This window comes from Rhineura floridana, chromosome 1 (assembly GCF_030035675.1).
Source record: "Rhineura floridana isolate rRhiFlo1 chromosome 1, rRhiFlo1.hap2, whole genome shotgun sequence".
NCBI classification, from domain to species: Eukaryota; Metazoa; Chordata; class Lepidosauria; order Squamata; family Rhineuridae; genus Rhineura; species Rhineura floridana.
Genome location: NC_084480.1, coordinates 321,350,997 through 321,368,650, shown reverse-complemented (window position 1 = coordinate 321,368,650; position 17,654 = coordinate 321,350,997). Strand labels below are relative to the sequence as shown.

The following is a 17,654-nucleotide window of genomic DNA, read 5'->3' as shown; positions in this document are numbered from 1 at the left end:
GTCCAGAGTTTGAATTATCTACACTGGCTGTTTAATCTGGACTGAATCTAATTTAACATTCATAGCTTTGAGTGCAGAAAACCATATTTCTGAAGGCATGTAAAACCCTTTCAGAAACCTCCAGCCCTTTGGAGGTTTGGTAGTTAAGCAATTCTGCATTTGAATTAACCAAGGTTTAACTCTGATTTGCCGCCAAATCCAATAGCCAAATCCTTATCCACCTCCCAGTGGTGCAGATTAAAGCCACTGCTTCCTACCCTGTGATTATCCTCATTTCCTCCACCCTTTATACTTCCTTAGATCTCTTCAGACTGTCAGCCAATCTTCTCTGTTGCTTCAACACACTCTGCTTCTTTAACCATGAGAGTTGCCTTCAGCATCTTTGCAGCGCCTCTCCGTTTCTCCCCGTCTCAATGCTGCTGGGCAAGGTAGCTGTGCCATGCCTCCATGGTCACAGGCAGCATGCTTCCAAATTCCAGTTCCTGGGAAGCACAAGAGGAAGGGGTGCTCTTGCGCCCAGGTCCTGCTTGCAGGCTTCCCTTTGGGCCATCTGGTTGGCCAATGTGAGAACAGGATGCTGGACTAGATGGGACACTGGCCTGGCCCAACAGCCTCTTCTGATCTTGTATGATGCCCAGGAGGACTGAACATGGACACTCTTGTACCCCCATATTTCAAATCCCCCTGGCCATTGCAGGAAGCACATGAAGCTCTGGGGCAAACAGGGTTGGGGAGAGCAGGCGGTGTCCATGGCACTCACTCAACAATCCAGATGTGCCCGTGGGCCTCAAAAGGTTAATACCCTGGAGCAGATGGACCTTTGGTCGGATCCAGCCTAGCTCTCCCTCTGTCCTGATTTCAGCCTCTCTGCTCCCAGTGCATGCCAGCCTCTCGAGAGCGCTCTTGATGAATCTGAATGCTTCTCCCTTCATGCCACTCTCAGCACTCAGACTTCCCCAGATTTCTGCCCTCTGCTGATAAGGGGGAGCAAGACCCCCCATGGCTCCAGCCCCAGCTCCCCCTCATTGCCTTCTCCACTCCCCCCCTGCAGGATGCCCATCGGCCGGACTTGGCTGCTGGCCCTGGCCCTGCTGGCAGGGCGTGGGGAGGCTCAGAGGTGCAACCCTGAACTCCAAGGGGTTGGTAAGTCTTGGGAAAGAGGGGGGAAATGTGGGGTTCTCTGTGTTTGGCCCCAATTCTAAATGGTTGGTGACACACACACACACAACCACATAGGGCACTCCTATTCCTCCCCAAATGAGTGGGCTGTTGCTGTGACAGTGAAGACATGGGAGGCATCTTATTCAATGGCAGGTGACTTTCCCCCTGATCCATTGCAAAGACCAAAGACGGAGCCAAAGGTTTAACCCAAGACCTGCCAAGCTATGGTGGGAGAGCCATATTTTCCCCATCCCACCCACTCAACAGATTCCCCACATCTTGCATTCAGACACAGACTGTTCCATCCTTCTCAGGTTCTAGAACGGGATATTAATAATAATAGCATTTGTTTGCCACACAATACCTAAAATATCTCAGAGTGACTGACAATTGTAAAACATACCAAAGAAAGACCTCCCAGTTCCACTCCCACAATTATCTAACCATTACACCAAACTACCTCTTGCTGTTCATATCGCCCTCTGCTCTTCCCCTGGAGGCCCAAACCACTTCCCTGCGTCACTGGATTTCTGCTCACTTTCCTTGCCATTTGGCAGGGTGTTAAATTGAGCAGTTACATATGACTGCACCCCATTTCCCCCTCTAACCCTCCTCACCCCCTCATTGGAATGGAGGGAGACTAGGAGCACATCTCATCATCTACCCTGGCCTCCACCCCCCTGTTCTGCTCCCTTCCCCACAATCTCCACTGGAAGGGGAGGTCCCCAATGCCTTGGCACATTCTCCCCAGTTTTCTGGTGCTCTCTCTTCTTGTCAGAAGAAGGAGGATCCACAGAGACCATACAACAATGACCATTTTGTCTGTCCACCTACTTTCCATCTTGCCATGTCTCTCAGCTCACAATTTGGCCAAGGGTCGCCCGGCCTATCAGTCCTCCCTCTACCCACATCCGATTGTTGGAGCAGCGAGCAAAGCCGTGGATGGGAACTGTAGCGGCGAGTGGTATACAGATGGCAGCTGCACCCACACTGGGTTTGAAATGGAGCCCTGGTGGTACGTGGACTTGGGCGACCAGTACGCCATCTCCGCTGTGGTGGTGAAAAACCGGGGGGACTGCTGTGGTGAACGACTCCAGGGAGCCCAGATCCGCGTAGGAGACTCCGTGGCTGACCATGGCAAGTCCAGCCCCCTGTAAGTTCCCACCTCACTCCCCGTAACAAAATATCCCAGGATACCAGTTCAAGATCACTTGATGTATTACTGACCCTTTCTGTATTATGAATAGGGAAGGGGGTGAGCAGTCAAAAGGGAGGGCTCTGGCCCCTTTTCAAGGCATGCTTCTGGGTGGAATAGTGACTGTGATCCATATTAGGGCTGAGATGGAACCAGTGGGTGATAATTATTGCAGATTAATTAATCTCATGTGCAATAATTAGGTAGCAACATTAGTGCGTGATATGAGAAGCTTGAGGGAGGTCAGCATTGCAGGGAGAGTGGAGATCAGGCACCACGCCCTCTTGCTGGTTTATTTAGGAATGCATTCACCCAGGATTTAGAGTGGGGATTCTAAATCCACCCTACAGCTGACCCTCTTTCTCCCCCTGCAGTTGTGGGACCATCACAGACACCAGACTTGGCTCTGTCAGCACCTTGTACTGCAACTGGCTCAAAGGCCGCTATGTGAGCATCAGGATCCCTGGACGGGCAGAATGCCTTCACGTGTGCGAGGTGGAGGTCTACGGCACCAAGCCGGAAGACACATGTTAGGGATCACTGGCTGTGTGGGTTTGTGGGTGCGGAAGGGTGGTTAAATTGATTTTGCCTCTCCAATAAATGTCCTTTGAGGAGACTTCTTTTGCCTTTCCAATTTACTTGTCTGCCCCTCAAAACCAAGAGGGTCTGTGATTTTGCCTATGCCAGAGACCTGAAGCTGCAGGATCAATAACTCTAATGCAGTATTATTTATTTGTATATACCAATCACCTCGCTATGTATATCCCCTAGGTGATGTAAACTAATAAATTAAATATAATAAGACTTTAAACTAGAAATAATCAGAATACACACTGAAAGCCAAACTGTACAAAAGAATAAGACAATGTGAAATGCAGTGCGGCAACTCAGGTGGCAAAAGCCACCTTGAAGAATTAAAACCAACCAACTCCCGTTGAACAGAAGAGACAAACTTCTAGGCCTCATTGACAAATTAAAAACTGAGAAATCGCCGTGTGTGGAGGGCATCCAACTGACAGTTGTTAAGGAAGTAAGATGTGAAACTGTTGATCGTCTAAGAACAAAAATATGTAACTTGTTCCTAAAATCAGCCTCCGTTGCCAAGGACTGGAAAGTGGTCAATGTAACAACCCCTTTTGTAAAAAGGGCTCCAGGAGAGTTCTGGGAAATTATAGGCTGGTGATCTTAATATCTGTTCTGGGAAAAGAGGTGGAAAGCATTATTAAAGACAGAATTACCAAGCATGTAGAAGAACCAGTCTTGCTGAAACAAAGCCAGCATGGCTTTTGCAAGGGTAAATCCTGTCTCACTAACCTATTGAAGTCCTTTGTCAACAAGCATATACATAGCGGTGATCCAGTTTATATTGTGGACTTACACTTCAGAAAAGCTTGTGCCAAAGTCCCTCACCAAAGACTCCTGAGCAGTCATGGGATAAGAGGGGAGGTCCCTTTCTGGATCAGGAACTGTTAAGGAACAGGAAGCAGACAGTAGGGTTGGGTACACACACAAATTTAAAGTGGAGTCAATTAATCCCACGTGTGCATGATTTTTGCGTAATCCACATGACATTGATCCTCATCCAAGTGGCAGCACATACTTCCCCCCCCCATTTAATTTTCCTGATCTGTGGATAATCTGGTAAGAGGGGAAAGATCCAGCCTGAAGTCACGTTACTCAGCTGTGGACGTACTGAAGTTCACTGTGTGGGTATTTTTTTTATGTGTGGGTGGCATCTATCACCACACACCCTACTCCCATTGGTTGAGGTGCTCCTCAGTGGGGTGGCTGGTGGGTCCAGGCACAACACACACATTTATAAAATAAAATGAAACCCACTGTTTTGGGCAAGTCTGATATGTTGGAAAACTTGTCATCTCAGAAATAAAAAAAATGGGTGTAGGGGACACAGGTAAAGAAAGAGCTGTGCACATGCCTATGGGGACCCAGCCTTCCAGGGGGTGGGAAGTACTATCTAAGGGGAGGGAACAACAACAGGGCAAATTCATCCCATCACACACCGCCCACTGGGGTGGGTGGGAAATGTTGAGTTCAGTTGAAAGGGCTCCTGGGTGGACAAATGTGCAACCCACAGGCACATTAACGCTCTAGGAACAAATGGACAGTTCCCTGAATGATGTAGGAAGGATAGGTGTTGGGATTTGTGCTTTTAAACTTATTGATAAATCAACAAGTTAGGGGTGAGCTGTGAGGTAGCCAAGTTTGCTAATTATGCTGAATTTTTCAACATGCATGAACCAAAAAGGGATTGCAAGCAGCTCCACAAGGATCTGTGCGAACTGGTGAATGGGCAGTAAAATGGCACATGCAGTTCCCTGCAAACAAGTGTGGAGTGATGCATGTCAGAGCAAAACATTTCAATTTCGCACATACGCCCAAGGGGTCTGGTCTGATGGTGACTGACCAGGAAGGAGACCTTGGAGTCAGAGAGGAGAGCTTGAGGAAGATGCCAGCCTGGTTGGTGGCAGCTGTGAAGAAAAAGACGAAGTCCAGGGATCAGTAAGAAAGGGATCAGTGAGAAAGGGACTGGAAATAAAACTGCCAATGTCCTCGTGCCGTTCTACAAATCTATGATGCGGATGTACTTGGCGCACTGTGCACCGTTCTGGTCAGCTCACTCAAAAAGGTTCAGAAAAGGGCAACCAGAAGGATCGATGGGATGGAGCAATTCGGTCTGAGGAAAGGCAATGTTTGGGAACTTTTAGTTTAGAAAAAAAAGGATGGTAGAGGTATGAGGTAATGCACTGGGTGTTGAAAGTGGATAGAGCAGCGTGGGGGAACCTCTGGCCTGTGGAATGAATTAGGCTCAACCAGGGTCCTAATTTGGCTCAGGAGGAGGCTGTTTTTCCTACGCCACCTCGCCACCTCTTGCACCATGTGGGGACCATTTCCTCCCGGTTAAACACGCAGGGATCCAGCAAATCAGGGCCCTTCTTCCTCCCGGATACCTACAAGAAGCCAGCGTAAACAGAAAGCTAAATTGTGCCCAAATTGGGGAAGCGGAGGGGGGCTGGCCGGCAGGGTAAATAGCATTGCGTCTGAGGAATAAGATCCCTCTCGCCATCACAGTACGTGTGTGTCTGTGGGGCGGTTCCTTCTCCGAGCCTGGAATGCAAGATACCCATGGAGCTGTTTAAATAATAACCACCGCTTAATGCTGAGGTTTTGCTCAAGACCTGTTTATCACTTTTGTGGAAGCCTTGGTTAGGCAAATATCGTCCTTGCACAAGACCCTGAAGGGAAATGTAGCCCTCCCCCACCCAACCCAACAACCCCACAAGCCATAATTGTGTGGAAACTTATGTTTTGTGCTATTGGGAAGCTGGTAACGTTTGCTTTGGCATTCTAATGTCTTTGAACAGCTGATCTCCTTTCTGGAATGGGAAACAGTACCCTTACACAAGATCTGATTCAAACCATACTCTGGTATTTTTTCAAAAGCAGAGGTAACCAGTGTGTGTGTGTGGGGGGGGAACAACTATTTATACTTTTGCCCAAGACCCACAAGTGACTAGGACCTTGAAGTTGCCCTGGTAATTTTTGGTATATGCTCTGGGTTGACTTCCGGGAAGGGTGACTTAGCCTGTGCCTGCTTTTGAGACGGGCTCCTGCCTCAAAAGAAGCTTATTCAGATATATCAGTCAGATTTTTTCTTTTTTTGACTGATTAAACTTCTCCCGGGTAGGGAGAAACGAAGAGATTAACCTCAAAGCCTATTTTTGTTGGGACGACCAGATCTCATTAATTTATGGGACGAGGTCCAGCCGACGAAGGTGGGACGGATTTTTAACAACAAGCTCTATCTGGAAAAGCGAACGTTCATCTTATCTTCTAAGAGAGAACGCACTAACAGGCAAGCACCCTTCTTTCTATATTTTTCTTTTACTTGACTTAAATTGTTGCTGTTTAAAAGAGATTTGCCAGATTGATCGGTTTTTGACATCTCACTGGGGAGCCATAACTTCTCTCTGCTACTCACTAATTAATAGCTTATCTCTGTTTTTGTTGCAAAAAGCTGTCCTGGATTTGCATTCTAAAGATATACACAGAAGAGGGATTTCTATTCCAGATTTTTATTTTGAAGAATATTATATTGTCTGAGACTACTCTCTTTTTGGTCTATTTTATTTTGACGAATCTGTTTTCTGACGACCGCCATTAATTGTTTCGATCCTGGGAACTGCATTTTGTTTACTTAAACATGGAGAGATAAGGCTGTCTGCTCTGTTTATACTGTGATGTCACCAAGTTTGGAGTATTAACCCAATTGTTGCTGAAATAAGAAGTGGTTTTCCTATATTTTTCTTTTAAAATGGCAATTAAGAAAGTGGCTGAGAAGCTGGAAATAACTATGTTTCAGAAAATAATGGATGAGATTGAGATAACGAAACAAAACCTGCGACAGGGTTGTAAGGAGCTGAAAATTGAATTGAGTAAAATGAAGCAGGAGATTAAAGATATAGGGGTCCCTGTGAGAGAGGTGACCCTGGAAGGGGTCCCTGTGAGAGAGGAGACCCCGGAGATTGGAACAAACGTGGAACAGGAAAAAGATTTGGAGTCTATGGACTTTAGAAACAAAATCTATTGTTTGGAGACACAGGAGATTAAAGACATAGGGGTCCTTGTGAGAGAGGAGACCCTGGAGACTGGAACAGGGGTCCCTGTGAGAGAGGAGACCCTGGAGACTGGAACAGGGGTCCCTGTGAGAGAGGAGATCCCGGAGATTGGAACAAACGTGGAACAGGAACAAGATCTGGAGTCTATGGACTTTAGAAATAAAATCTATTGTTTGGAACTCAATGTTATCTCTGAAGAAATTAATGAAGATTCTAGAGATAAAGTTATCAATGGCATGGATAATCTTCTGGACTGGAATGATGTGATGGAGCCCAATATAGAGAAAATCTATGGAATTAACTGCAGCCATGTGACAATGGAAAAACTTTCAAGAGATGACCCAGTGTATTTTGAAAAAAAGAACAGAGATATGATTTTACAGCAGTATTTCAGCAACCTATTCAGAATGGATGGCAAGAAAATATTTGGGATAGAGGTAATTCCCATCAGACTCTTACTATATGACTATGGCTTTGACAGCAAGATTATTATGGAATACTGATAATGGAAGATTGGATACTGAAATTACTGGACTTAACAAGACTACTGAAGATGGAAGATGGAAAATGGAACTAATAGGGATAATAGAACAATGGCTACTGAAATTACTGAACCTAACAGATTCTGATGTGATGGATTAATTGAAATGTTTATTTTGACTATGGTTATGACAATAAGATTATCATAATTAGTAATGAGATGGATTAATCGATATGCTTATCTGGAAAAAAAATTGATAGATATATTTCTTAAAGAATTGAAACCTCTCTTTGACTTTTTGTGGAAAGAATAAAGTAATGTTTATGAGATTTGATGATTAAGTAAGATAACTACTGGAGGAAAGTGATTTTATAATATGACTTAAGAGACAGGATTGTTATATATTATAGACTTATAACTGATTTGATCTTTGACAAATGGGAAGTCAATATTTTACTCTTTATTTTTTTGTTTTTTTGTTTTTTTTTTCTTTTTTTCTTTTTGTTTAACTATTTTTGATTTTGTTTTTTGTCTTTGAATGTTTTATGATTTTGTCTTGTATGTTTTATGAAAATCTGAATAAAAATTATTGAAAAAAAAAAAATGGAATGGGAAACAGTACCCTTACACAAGATCTGATTCAAACCATACTCTGGTATTTTTTCAAAAGCAGAGGTAACCAGTGTGTGTGTGTGTGGGGGGAACAACTATTTATACTTTTGCCCAAGACCCACAAGTGACTAGGACCTTGAAGTTGCCCTGGTAATTTTTGGTATATGCTCTGGGTTGCATTCAGCTAAGTCCTACTCACAGCGGGCCCATTGAAATTAACGAACTTCAGTTAGTCATCTCTATTAACTTCAGTGGGTCTGCTCTGAACAGGGCTAGCATGGAACACCAACCTCTTGCAGTCATTCTTACCCTGGCCTCACTTGTGATCAGGGACACTCCCTTGTCCTGCTCATTCTCATAGGAAGCGAAAAAGGCTGACGTCACGCAGCCGGACTCAGAGATGGTGGCCTGGTTCTTCTTGGAAGTGGGGCAAGAGCAACTCCTGTTTTGTTCTTTTGTTTGTGTTCCAGAAGGCAGATAGAGTGAGGGTCCTCCTGGATGGATAGGCTTGCCTACCTTTACCTGGGATGCTCTGACTGACTTCCTTCCATCTCTAGACTGATATGTCTTAGGGAAGCTTATCTGCTCCCCCTCCTTCCGTCCTTTCCTCCTCTTCTTCGACTGTCCGAGAGAGGAGACACCTTTGTCTCTGCTCTCTCCCTCCTGAGCCATGAGGGCGACTCCCAAGCCTCCAACTTAGTTACTTAGTTAGAACTAGGTATGCCTTTCTACCTACTATATATTTCTATAAATAAAGTAGCTTTTCTTATGTTGCTAAATCTTAAGTCTCAGTGATCTCAGTGCAGGGTAAAAGCCTGCTTTCTTAGGTAAACACACACACTGGCACACTCGCATTTCAGACCGCTGTTGTTCTCTGCTAACAAATATATACAAATTTACACTGCAACAGTTCCGCCTGTAAATGGCTCCGTGAAGTAACTGGGGGTATTGGGGAATGGGTGGTTTCATTGTTCCTTTATGTTTTGGTGTGTTTAAGAAAGCACCCCCCCCATAAGAACGTAAGCAGAAGAGCCCTATAGCTGCATCAGGCCAAAGGGGCCGTCTAGGCCAGCATCCTGTCCTCACAGTGGCCAGCCAGATTCCCCCAAAGGGACGCCCGCGAGCAGGACCTGAGGGCAAGAACAGCAGTCTCCCCTCCTGCGGTTTCCAACGACTGAACGTAACCATCCTGGCTTGTAGCCATTGATAGCCTTAATCTCCATGCATTTGCCTAATCCTCTTTTACAACATTTCATGGAAGAGGAGGAGGAGGATTGACAGGTGTCTATTTAGCAGGGGAGGTTGTGTTTCCATGTCCCCACAAGAAGAAAAACAAGGGAGAGGGGATAAGAGCCCCATAAGAGCCTGGCTGCTGGATGAGGCAAAGGGGGCCCATGTAGTCCAACATCCTGTTCTCACAGTGGCCAACCAGGTGCCTCTTCTGGGGAGCCCCAAATCAGAATCTGAGTGCAACAGTGCTCTCGTTGGTCCATTAAAAAAAAGGCTAAGAATTGGTTAGTGTATCTTTCGATTAAAATACATGGGGCTATGCCCTGCTCACTGTGCTCACCACCCCCACCTAAGACCACCAAAGCCACCCCTCCCCAGGGTCACCAAAGCCCCTCTCCCCCACGTGGTTTGCCACAGCTCTACCCCCATTATCCCCAGGATTACCAGAGCTCCCCTCCCCTTCCTCTGCATCCCAGGGGTTGCGAGAGGTCCCTTTCCCCCAACACCCAGGGGCGCCAGAACTCCCCTTCCCTGGCCGGCCTCCCACTCATCTGCTGAGTCCAAGCTCCAGGCCTGGCCCCCCCGCAGGTCAACATACCTCTCTTTGCCCCCCACTCCAGTCGCCTCCCCTGTCCTGGCCCTTTCAGTTGCCACATGACACACACACACCCCTGCTTGCTGCACCACCCCACTTTCTCTTTCCCCCCGACCTTCCCTTTTTCCTTCTTTCTTTTTTTAACATTTTACCAGGCAAGTGCTGGCTCTGTGATGTTTAATGTGGGGTGTGTGTGTGTGTGTCTGTGTACAGAGAGACAGACCAATGTAACAATTACTTTCATTGCGCTTTTGTTGGGATCCCGTGCTGTTTTCTCCTGCTGAATTGAGGGTTCCAAAATGTGTCTCAATCTACCTTCATTCAGGGACTAGGAGTCTGTGGTCCTCCAGGTGTGGTTCGACTCCCAGCATCCCTCACTGTTGGGCGTTTAGGCTGGGGCTGATGGGAACTGGAGTCCAACTACATCTGGGGGCCAAAGGTCCTCCTCCCTCTCTGAATTCCCTGTTCACCCTCTTAGGCTTTTACATTTGTGGTCTTACTTCTTCTGTAAGGTGCTTTGGGCCTCAAATGTCTGACAGAAAAGCAGGGCACAAAAATCAAATGAAGGAATGATGTCCTGAGCTGCCCCAGGTAAGGCATTCCCCTCAGGAATATCAAAACCCTTCAGAGCCCACAGCCGGGGCCAGACTGTTGCCGCCGCTGCATCCAGGATCCAGGTGGGCACGGCTGGGGTCGATCTGCCCCACTGGGCTCATCTGCCCTGGTCTGCATCATCCATGCCAGGCTGGCGCCCTCATCCATGATGAAGGCGTGAGAAACCGATGCATTCTTTATTAGGAACTGAGATGGCATTCAGCGCGGACAGCTCCCCAAGACGCGGCTTTGAGGTGCCATGAGAGCATGAGTTGCTCAGTAATTCCTTCTTCTGTGCTGCTGAGGGGACTTTGAGTCTGGAGGGCACCAGCTTGGTGAAGGCTGTCCTAAGCTGGCAAAAGGAAGGTGGTGAAATTTCCTCCCCATCCGGCCGTTGCAACACTGAAGCGCACCTCCCTCCATTCACCACAGAGGGAAGGGCCTGACGCTAGCATCAATGCTCGTTCCCTGCACCATTCACAACCTGAATCAAATGGAGAATCCCTTAAATTCTCAGGATTATCTTTGTATGCACCTTGGCGAAGTGGCTCCCCTCCCCTCCCCTGCATTTGCCAAAGAGAGGCAGCACCAGGTGCAGCCGGAAGAGAGGCATTGAAAGAGAGGCCTTGTGCAACTTGACCCACAAGTGTCCACACCTAGGAGCAAAGGGGAAGCCCTCGGTGGGAGGCAACCGCGTGGCCCTGACTGGGGTCCAGCCTCAACCCTGGGCTCGGCATCTCTGATTGGCTGGGATTACCTGAGTCAGTTTGGGAGAGGATAAAAGTGCCGAGGGTGCTCCACGGAGGCATCCGGGACTCAGCTGGAAGCACAGAGGCCTCCCTGCTGAACTCCAGGTCAGTCTGGGGGTGGGAACGTATCCCAGGAAAGCTTCCAGAAAAGAGGGTGTGGAAGTCGAGCCTCCCTCTGTTTCGAAGGGACTCTGGCCCCGGAGTGTGGCACGGCACAGTTAGTTTTACGTGTGGTTAGACTCCCCAGACCCTTGGAGAACTCCAGTTCTCACGGCAAAGTTCTTACCTCTGCAGTGTAGACATGCTAGGAAGCTCAGCCTAGTGGTTTCCTTCCATCTGCCTCCCTCTGGGTCAGCCTTTGCCAACCTGCTGCCCTCTGGGTAGAGTACAACTCCCATCGTGTCCCGCCGGATGGCCCTGTGCCCTTTGGGCAGATGGGAGTTGTAGTCCAAATTACCTGCTCCAGTCTCAAGCCACTGCTTCTGGTCCTGCTTTGGGAGACAGAAGTCCAGCTTCCAGCTCCTCTTTTCTTTCAGAGACCTCTTTAAAAGGCCAACTAGTCTTTTGGCTGAATATGCTCAGCTGCACTTGCCTTTTGCCACAAGGCCTGCACCTCAGCCCTCTTATTACCTTTGTGGCATCTGCTGTCTGGAACTCCAGGTTTTCTGCCACTCATGCTGAAGCACTATTCGGTCATTTCGGATAGAGACATTGTCAGCACCTTGTCAAGAATAGCTAAGTTTGGTCAAGCTAAAATGGTTCAGCCAGAGAGAATTCTGGGAGTCTTGTGGATCCCTGGGACACCCTGTTGATAAAGATCCGCAGCTCAGTGCCAGACAGGCAATCTGCCAAAGTCAAGAAGATGCATGCTGGGGGTGTCCTCCTTCGTGACAATCTTTGGTGCTGCCGTCTGTCCTTCAGAGAGAGACACCACACCATGCCCCACTTTTTAAAAAAAGTATTCGAGGATGGGCTATGGCGGCACGTAATGTTTTGCATGCAGAAGGTCCCAGGTTGTTATTATTTATTTATTTATTTATTTATTTATTTATTTATACCCTGCCTTATGGCCAAAAGGCCCTCAAGGCGGCTTACAAGAAAAACACAAATACAGGAATACATCCATAAAACAATACAATTTACAAAATTAAATAGCAAATAACATTATTAAAAAACAGCGATTACCAAACTTGCAATGAAAATACAATATTGCATTTGGTTTTATCTTCCAACATGAAAGATGTTCATTTCTACACAAAGGACAGAAAGACAGACCTTGTACAACCACAAGATAAAACACTGAGACACAAGAGGGCAGACCTGCCTTCAGTTCAGGGCATGATGCTATAGTATAAATAATTACTTCTTCCTGGTGTCTGCGATTCTTTTTTATAAGTATTTAAGTTTTTTGTATAAGTATTTAAGAGGTTGATGGCGTTCTGAAGGTCCAGTCCGAAATGGCATCACCAGGCAGCGTGAAAGAGAGACGCACCAGAAACCCTGGGGAGCTCCTGTCTGCCAGTGTAGGCAGGAGTGAGTCAGAGGGACCTGTGGTCTAGTTCGTGCAAGGCAGCTCTTGTCTTCCTCTGGTGCCAGGGCTCCAGCAATCTCCCCCTCATATATATTCTCATGCCCACTCCATCTCCCCCTTGCAGGATGCTCATCCTCTGGGCTTTGCTGCTGGTCCTGGCCCTCCTGGCGGGGAGCGGGGAATCCCAGAGCTGCAAACCCATACCTGGAGGTAAGCCGTGAGCACACAGGTCCCTACAGCAAAGCGTTTCCACTGGCCACACCTGGAGTGGGAAACGGGTTGATCTGCTGATCAGCTGCAAAAATCTCTTTGAAGTGATTTAAATCCCACCAGGTTTTACAGTAAAAAGGGGCTGGGTTTGACTGGCATCGTGTGCCCCCATTTTAGAAAAGAGAAGTTCTGGAAAAACCAGTCGAACAGTGAGTGTGTCTCTAAGCATAGAATTGGTTAAAGTGATGGGGATTGTCTCTGGGCCAAATCAAAACCTAAATGGTGCCTCCCCACAATAAGGTGTTCCTATTCCCCCCCTTAATTAGTCTATATGCTGATGTTCTACTATGTTGTAATAAGACGAACACCGGGGAGTCAACAACACAGGCAACGTTTTCCAATTTTCCCATGATCCATTGCAAAGCACAGAGTGGCCAAAGGCCTGGCTGCCCTGCACATCCCTCCCTGCCCCTGCTGCCCCCATGAAGGCTCCCTGCTTTTGTCCAGCTGTGGGTCTCCAACTGCATCTACATCTCCCTCTCTCTCAGATTGCTTTGGATTTTTTTAGCTTCTGCTGCCTGAGGATATGGAGGAATGAATATTGTCTCTCTGCCAGGCTCAGAACCCTAATGGCGTTGCCACCTCAAAATGGGATGCTTGATCTGCTGATGCTATATCAGATCTCCTCCTGATCCACTGCAGAACATCCAGCAGGGTTTGTCAACATAGTACACAATGGTGCCTGGTGGCCCCATGTCAGTAGGGCAATGGAATTTTCTCCCAGTTTTAGTCTGAACTTTCAAGGAGCTGTCCAAGGTGAAGCACCTTGGACATTCCTTGAGAGTTCAGTCTAAATCCAGAGTGGATTCCACTGCCCCACTGACATGGAGCTGCCAGGCACCACTGACAGTACCCTCCAGATGTTTTTGGACTGCAACCCCCATCACCTGTGATGGGGGCTGATGGGAATTGTGTCCTTAACATCCGGAAGGCACTATGTTGGCTAACTCTGTACAAAACACTCCTGCCTCTTCCTCTACCCACCCACAGGTAGCCAGATTTCATCTGAACATCAGGAAAAACCTCCTAACCTTTAGAGCTGTAAGACAGTGGAAGCAATGACCTAGGGAGGTGGTGGGCTCTTCGGCACTGGAGGCATTCAAGAGGCAGCTGGACAACCCCTTGTTGGGTATGCTTTAAGCTGGACTCCTGCACTGAGCAGGGGGTTGGACTCAATGACCTTGTAGACCCCTTTTAACTCTACTATTCTGTGATTCTATGGAAAAAATATTCTGCACATTAAACATTAACACCTACACTCCTCACAGAGACATTCTGATGATGCATCCTCTGGTTCTCAGCACCACCAACAACACATTGCACATCTGGAGTTCCCCAAACATGCTAAAAAGAAGGAAATCACCTTCCTTCAATATTGATATCCTGGCCAGAGAAGGTAAAGCTCTGAGCATGTGCAGTGTGCCTTCACATACACAACCAGAATGGTTAAAGAGAAATGTGTTTGTGCACAGACACGGAGACAGAGACAAACCAATTATGTACAGCTTTGGGTAAAGTGGATATTTCTTTCTACAATAGAGATAGAGAATATGGAGCAGGGCATAATACTTAATCCAGTAAATACGGACCAGGCCTTTCCTGCACTACTTCATGATAATGTTGCAACACTCGGGATCCCAGAACTGAAATGCAGGATAGAAATACCTAACATATGTAAACAAACAAACACTGTGCAGTCCTCTTCCCACCCTTTCCCCCCTAGGAAATAACTTGGCCAAATACAGGCCAGCCTGTCAGTCCTCTACATTCGCCTACGAGATTATTGGCTTGGCAAACAAAGCCGTGGATGAGATCTGTGATGGGGACTTCTACCATGGCTCCTGCACCCACACCAATGGGGAGAATAACCCATGGTGGTACGTGGACTTGGGTGCCGAGTATGCCATCGCTGCCATGGTGGTGAAAAACCGTGAGGACTGTTGTGGCGAGAGACTCAAGGGAGCCGAGGTCCGCGTGGGAAACTCCATTTCAGACCACGGCAAATCCAACCCCCTGTAAGTTCCAGTTGCCTCCCACCACCGGATCCCTTCCCACCACTGGCTCCCTGAACCCAACAGATCTCTGGGGCAGGGTTACACGTCTAAGATCACTTGCTGTGGGGTAATGACTACTTCAGTCCTCTTTGTATTTGTGATCATGGTGGGGAAAATCAGAAAGAGACATGCACGCCGTACATTGAAAGCACATTCCCCACACACAGAAAGAACCCTGGGAACTGTTAATGGTTAAAGGTGCTGGGAATTATAGCTCTGTGGAGGGTAAACTACAGTTCCCAATATTACTGGAGGGTTGCTTTAAATGGATCGCATGTACACAGCCATTTCCAGGAAACAGATTAATTAACCCAAACCAGAAGAATATGGTCTCCCTGGGGACAGGAAGTGATTCATATGAGAATTCCAAGGTTGTTGGCAGGCCAGTTGAGTGTGAGGATTTTGGGATATCTCTTGGTGATATTAGGAATATCTAGATTGCATTTATGAATGCATGTATTAATTTAGAAAAACCTATACTCTTACTCTGCCAGTGCATTTTCATTGCCCAAGGTGGCGTAGAACTTTTTTTTTTTTAATTATCCCATAAAGTGCATCAAAAGATAAACAGGGTTAGTGTTCTGAGCAACATTCTAACATGAAGGTGCAGCATATAAAAATCATCCTCCTGGAGAGCAAAAGGCATCCAGAACAGGAAAGTTTAACCAGTCACTGGGAAATGTTAAGGGAGAAGACTTCTCATGGGGTACTCCAGTCTGGGGGCAGCCACTGAGAAGGCCCCGTAACGGGTCATTTCTCAGCTACAGACAGGGCATGGAGAACGAGAAGGGCCTCCCTGATAGATCTTAGGCAGCAGGCAACCTTGTGCAGGAGAAGATGGTTCCAGACCCAAAGCATCCCTTCTTCCTTCTTATTTTTCAAAATATTTTATAGTCGGGGCTGGCTGAGCATGTCCACCGGCAGGATTGTGCTCTCTACTCACCAGCTGGTAAGTGAAGAGTGCAATCCTGCTGGCTGGAGGGGTCTGCTTTGCCAACATGTTCCCCACAGTGATGTCAGCTGATGGTAGGGTTGCCAGGCTCAGAGCCTGAGAATGATTCTGTATCTTTAAGAGAAGAGAAAATTCAGCCAAGTGCAGGTTTTCTTGCAACACTGTAATAGGAAAAACCACAAGGTGGAATTTTCCCTTCCCCCTGAACAATTTTTAAAGATACAGAAGACCTCTTGGTTGCCAGGTCCAGCCTCCAAGAGATCTTCTGTATCTTTACAAGTTGTGCAGGGGAAAGGGAGAATTCCACCTTGTGGCTTTTCCCATTACATTGTTGCAAGAACACCTGCACTTGGCTGACTTTCTCTTCTCCTAAAGATACACGATCAGTCTCAGGCCCTGAACCTGGCAATCTTAGTTTCCAAAGATTCTTCAGAGGGAGCTCCGTGCAGAGCCCACTGCAGCAATCCCCCCTGGAGGTAGTAATCAAGGCAGGTGTGTCACCATAGCCTATGAATGCTTCCCCCACCCACCCTTATGTCTGCCCCCCCTTTCCTCCCTATAGGTGTGGGAACATCACGGATGGCAGCAACGGCTCCATCAGCACCCTCTATTGCAAGTGGATGAGAGGCCGCTACGTCAGCATCCACATCCCTCGCCAGTCAGTTGCGCTGACGCTGTGTGAGGTGGAAGTCTACGGGCTCACATCAGAAAATGAGTGTTAGGGACTACCAACAGCCTCCCTGTGTGTGTGTGCCTGAGATCAATAATGGTTCCCCAATAAATCTCCTCTTTACAGCAAGCCTCTTTTCCCCCTCTCCTTTTCCAGCTGTCTGTCAGGCCTTGAAAACCCAGAGGGGCTGTGATTTCTCCCCTGCCAGGCAAATAGGGCAGTTGACCAGTGACTGCCCCTCCACACACAATCAAGAGCCCATTGAAAGAGAACGAAGAGTCACCCTGTGATATTGCTGAGACCCCCACTCTCCAGACCGGCCCCATGGCGTGTCCCCCATGCCACTATATAATTGATGCAAATTTTATTCACTTATCTTAAACAGTTATGCCCACTGTTCTTGTTGAGGCAGCCCACAGGCGCTAGCTAGTGGGACAAGAACAGCATAAACAATACGTTTTACAATTTAAGGTATTATTTAGATCAATTATAAGTAAGCTATACTTAGAACAGCCTTCACCAGCCTGGTGTTCTTCGAACGTTTTCGACTAACCCTAACCAGTCAGCCTCTGCCACCAAGTTGGCAAAACGCGAAGGCTGGCCTAGGATTTAAAAACCCTCCCACTGAAGGTGCTCATCAATTCAGGCCTGACCCATAAAGCCTGCCCGTGGTAAGTGCAGGTGCCCGCTCTACCCTCTCTGCCATAGCAGCAACCGGGCATGTTCTGCTCCAGCCAGTGTAGATCTGTCATCCCCAATGCAGTGCCCACAGGAGATGCAGTGCCTGTTAAGACCTCCCTGGGTCCCCTTGTCCCTTGAGGTTAAAGGGGGGGGAGGAATTTACTGGCATGCTGCCCCAGCAGCTGCCCTCCCTCTTCTTGTCCCAGGAGGAGGCCTCTCCTCTCCTGGGTCTTGGGAAATGG

General features: G+C 47.5%; 1 protein-coding gene across 1 annotated transcript; it reads left to right on the top strand.

Moving 5' to 3' along the window:
• Positions 1 to 360: 360 nt before the first annotated feature.
• LOC133377695 (uncharacterized) lies at positions 361 to 16,783 on the top strand. Its single transcript, XM_061612229.1, has 8 exons — positions 361 to 428; positions 1,052 to 1,143; positions 2,020 to 2,314; positions 2,731 to 2,885; positions 11,272 to 11,359; positions 12,910 to 12,995; positions 14,779 to 15,070; positions 16,624 to 16,783. The coding sequence occupies exons 1-8, from the start codon at positions 361 to 363 to the stop codon at positions 16,781 to 16,783; spliced, it is 1,236 nt and encodes a 411-aa protein (XP_061468213.1).
• The last annotated feature ends 871 nt before the right edge of the window (positions 16,784 to 17,654 follow it).

Bases quoted from the DNA above. Each gene is read 5' to 3' on its own strand.
- LOC133377695 (XM_061612229.1), top strand. From the start codon at position 361: ATGAGAGTTGCCTTCAGCATCTTTGCAGCGCCTCTCCGTTTCTCCCCG. The intron at 2,315-2,730 runs GTAAGTTCCCAC...CTCCCCCTGCAG, and splicing joins CATGGCAAGTCCAGCCCCCT to TTGTGGGACCATCACAGACA. The intron at 11,360-12,909 runs GTCAGTCTGGGG...TCCCCCTTGCAG, and splicing joins GCCTCCCTGCTGAACTCCAG to GATGCTCATCCTCTGGGCTT.